The 2785-nt window shown below is 61.2% G+C and overlaps 1 protein-coding gene across 1 annotated transcript; it reads right to left on the bottom strand.

Annotated features, from left to right (window-relative positions):
- Positions 1 to 1704: 1704 nt before the first annotated feature.
- FRAT2 (FRAT regulator of WNT signaling pathway 2) lies at positions 1705 to 2388 on the bottom strand. Its single transcript, XM_065893896.1, has one exon. The coding sequence runs from the start codon at positions 2386 to 2388 to the stop codon at positions 1705 to 1707; it is 684 nt and encodes a 227-aa protein (XP_065749968.1).
- Positions 2389 to 2785: the final 397 nt, after the last annotated feature.

Genomic DNA, 2785 nt, shown 5'->3' with positions numbered 1-2785 from the left:
ATTCACCTCCCTCCACCCTCCTCCAGATACAGCAAATCGCTTGGCCTCTGCCCTCCAGCCTAGAAAGTTTCTGGACTATGTTCTTATTCCACAAAGGGCGTGAAAGCCCACCTAGCACGTTTTTAAAAACCTGGACTGAATTTTCTGATCTTGTGGAACATCGACCCAGAAGCACTCATCGACTGCAGCTCCACCGGTCTCCATCTCACACCTCGACCCCAAAGTCCCCTCTCCATCACGACTTCATTATGAAAGGTGTCCCCTCTGTGCTTTTCCCCCCACCTTCCACCAAAAAGCCAAAGCATGCTCCAAAACAAAAACCAAATTTATTCAGCAGACACTTTAATTAAGAAATCCTATAAATCAGGACCACCACAATTTCAGACACTCCGGTACGAAGTGTACGTCAATAGCTACATCTGGAGGATGAACAAGCCATTGAATCTTTTTAAAAAATTAGTTTAGCTCCTTTACAGTTTGGGGGTGGCACCTTACTTAAAGCACCGTCAAGTTTCATACGGGTAAAGCCTGCGGTTTCTCCTCTTGGAGAGTCCCATTTAAAAAACGGTTTCGGTCACTCACAAAGAGCTGGTGGCAGAAGGAAACTGAGGGGTGAAGACCCACGAAAGCTCAGGCCTATGGCTCCACAGAGGGCCAGAACAGAGCAGAAAAACAGCCGGGGTCTCATCCATGCAGTGAAGACATCAGAAAGGGTGGAATAAGAAAGGCCAGCCGGGAGGACAGGAAAGAGACCTAAGACATTGTTTATGCCTGTTTCTGAGAAAGCTCATGGCACGGCCAAGAGTGGCCTCACGGGAGGAGGAGGAGCCCTGGACAGAAGGAGAGAACAGAGAAAAAAAATAACTCTCCTCGCACAGCCCTCTCCACCTGTGTGTCCTCTGGAGACTCTAGGAGGTGGCGAAGCACAGACAGGGCTCTTCTTGGAGCAAGAGAAAAAAGACACAGCGGTCAGTTAGCTCTCCCAGGAAGCCCACAACCTTCGGTCCAAGCACACCGTGACCTTGAAACACAGGTGGCAAGGTCAAGTCATTTAAAAGTCCACATCCACCTCGACCCACCTTCAAAATTCTCCACCTCCCTACCCCCGACAACTGGAGCTCACATCTCCCACCTCGACCAGTCACCGATGTGATGGGAGAAAGGGGGCGCGCGATGCCAACACACCCACCACCACGCTTTTACATTCTTCTTCCCTCCGGAATTTCTTTGCACAGCAACTGTAGCACCATTTTCACTAAGTTCCTCCACCGGAAAATAAAATGTATTCGCGTCATCAGTTTTCAAGTATTCTTACAAAGCCCTCGCGATTCTCGCCCCTTGGAGACGTATCTTTAAACAATCCAAGCACACGACACCCCCAAGGGTTAAGTCAGGTACAAGTTGATGCAAATAGCTGCCATAGTTCTCCCAGTTTTATCCCAGGTTCCTGTCCCCGAGGTGGCCGGGGAAATTCTCACGCGACACGTACGCGCCCTGGCCCGTGCATTTCTCCACGCTCAAGTTTTCGCCTACAGCCTCGTCGGGGCGGGTAACTTCTCGGCTTGAGGTCTCTCCCCACTAGCCTCCTTGCAGCCTAGGCGGTCGCTCCCAGGACGGCAACGGCGGCTTCAGCTCAAGGTTGGGGAAGGCACAGGACGCCGTTGGGTCCCCGCAGCGGCTTCTTCCTCCTCCAGGGGCCCTGGGTCAGTGCAAGGCGCCGGAGGGCTGAAGGGCGACAGGGTCCGGTCGGCTGTGGCTGCCCCCGGGTCCGGGGGGTGCCGCGGGGCCCGTGGCTGCCACCGCGGCGACGGCTCGCTGGAGCCTCCGCACGGCCTCCTTGATGAGGTTCCCCGAGAGCACCAGCTGCTGCAGGAGCCTGTGCGGGTCGTCGTCGTTGGCGCGCGCCCCGGCTGGGGGCCATCGTCGCTGTTGCAGGCGGCGGGAGGCGACAGCGCCCCGCAGCCATCCTCGCCGGCACGGCCCGGGCAGCGCGCTGGGGCTTGCGGCGAGCTCGGCCACAAAGTAGGGCGCAGCCCGGCCCCGCACCCGGCCGCGGTCCCCGAGGGCGCAGCGCAGGGCCCCCGGGGGCGCCGGACCCCCAGTCTCGGCCGAGGCGGGCGGCAGACGCAACGGCAGAGCCGGGGCTCGGGCCTTGTCCGCCCGCACCACCGCCGGGGGTCGCGGGGGCTGCAGTGGCGGCCCCGGGGGCGCGCACGGGGAGGCAGGGCGGTCCTGCGCCGCGTCCAGCTGCAGCGTCTCGCCGATCTGGGCCACCAGCCGGTCCACCTCGCCCGAGCCGCCCAGAGTCACCGACTGTTCCAGTAGGAGGAAGCTGTCCTCCTCCTCCTCCTCCTCCTCTTCCTCTTCCTCCTCCCTCCGGCACGGCATGGCCCCCCCGCGCGGGCACCCGGAGCTCTGCGGGAGTCGCCGGCGGCTCGGCTGCCCCCGGGGCTCGGTGGGCCGCGGCGGAGCCGGGCGCGGTGCTGAGGCCGAAGCCGGAGCCGGGGCGGACGCTGAAGCCGGAGCCCGCCAGGCACTCTCGCCGCGCGCCAGCAGTCGCGGGAGCCGGAATCCTACCGGCTCGGGTTGATTTGTAAACAATGGGTGACGTTGCCTCCGGGCCCTACCACCGCGCCGGGGCGGGGGGGACAAGCGAGGAGGTGGCGCAGCGCGGGCCGTCACGGGCAGCGCAGGGCCGCGGCCGGAGCCTTCTTGTGTCTGCGCTGGGTGTTTGCTTAGGAGGGGATCTGGGGCATGGGGAGAGCTTCGTACTTCCCCGGCCGGA

The sequence above is a fragment of the Phocoena phocoena genome, chromosome 16, assembly GCF_963924675.1.
Source record: "Phocoena phocoena chromosome 16, mPhoPho1.1, whole genome shotgun sequence".
Lineage (NCBI taxonomy): Eukaryota > Metazoa > Chordata > Mammalia > Artiodactyla > Phocoenidae > Phocoena > Phocoena phocoena.
The sequence above is the reverse complement of the archived record's forward strand: the minus strand, read 5'-3'. Positions and strand labels throughout refer to the sequence as shown.

Bases quoted from the DNA above. Each gene is read 5' to 3' on its own strand.
- FRAT2 (XM_065893896.1), bottom strand. From the start codon at position 2,388: ATGCCGTGCCGGAGGGAGGAGGAAGAGGAAGAGGAGGAGGAGGAGGAG.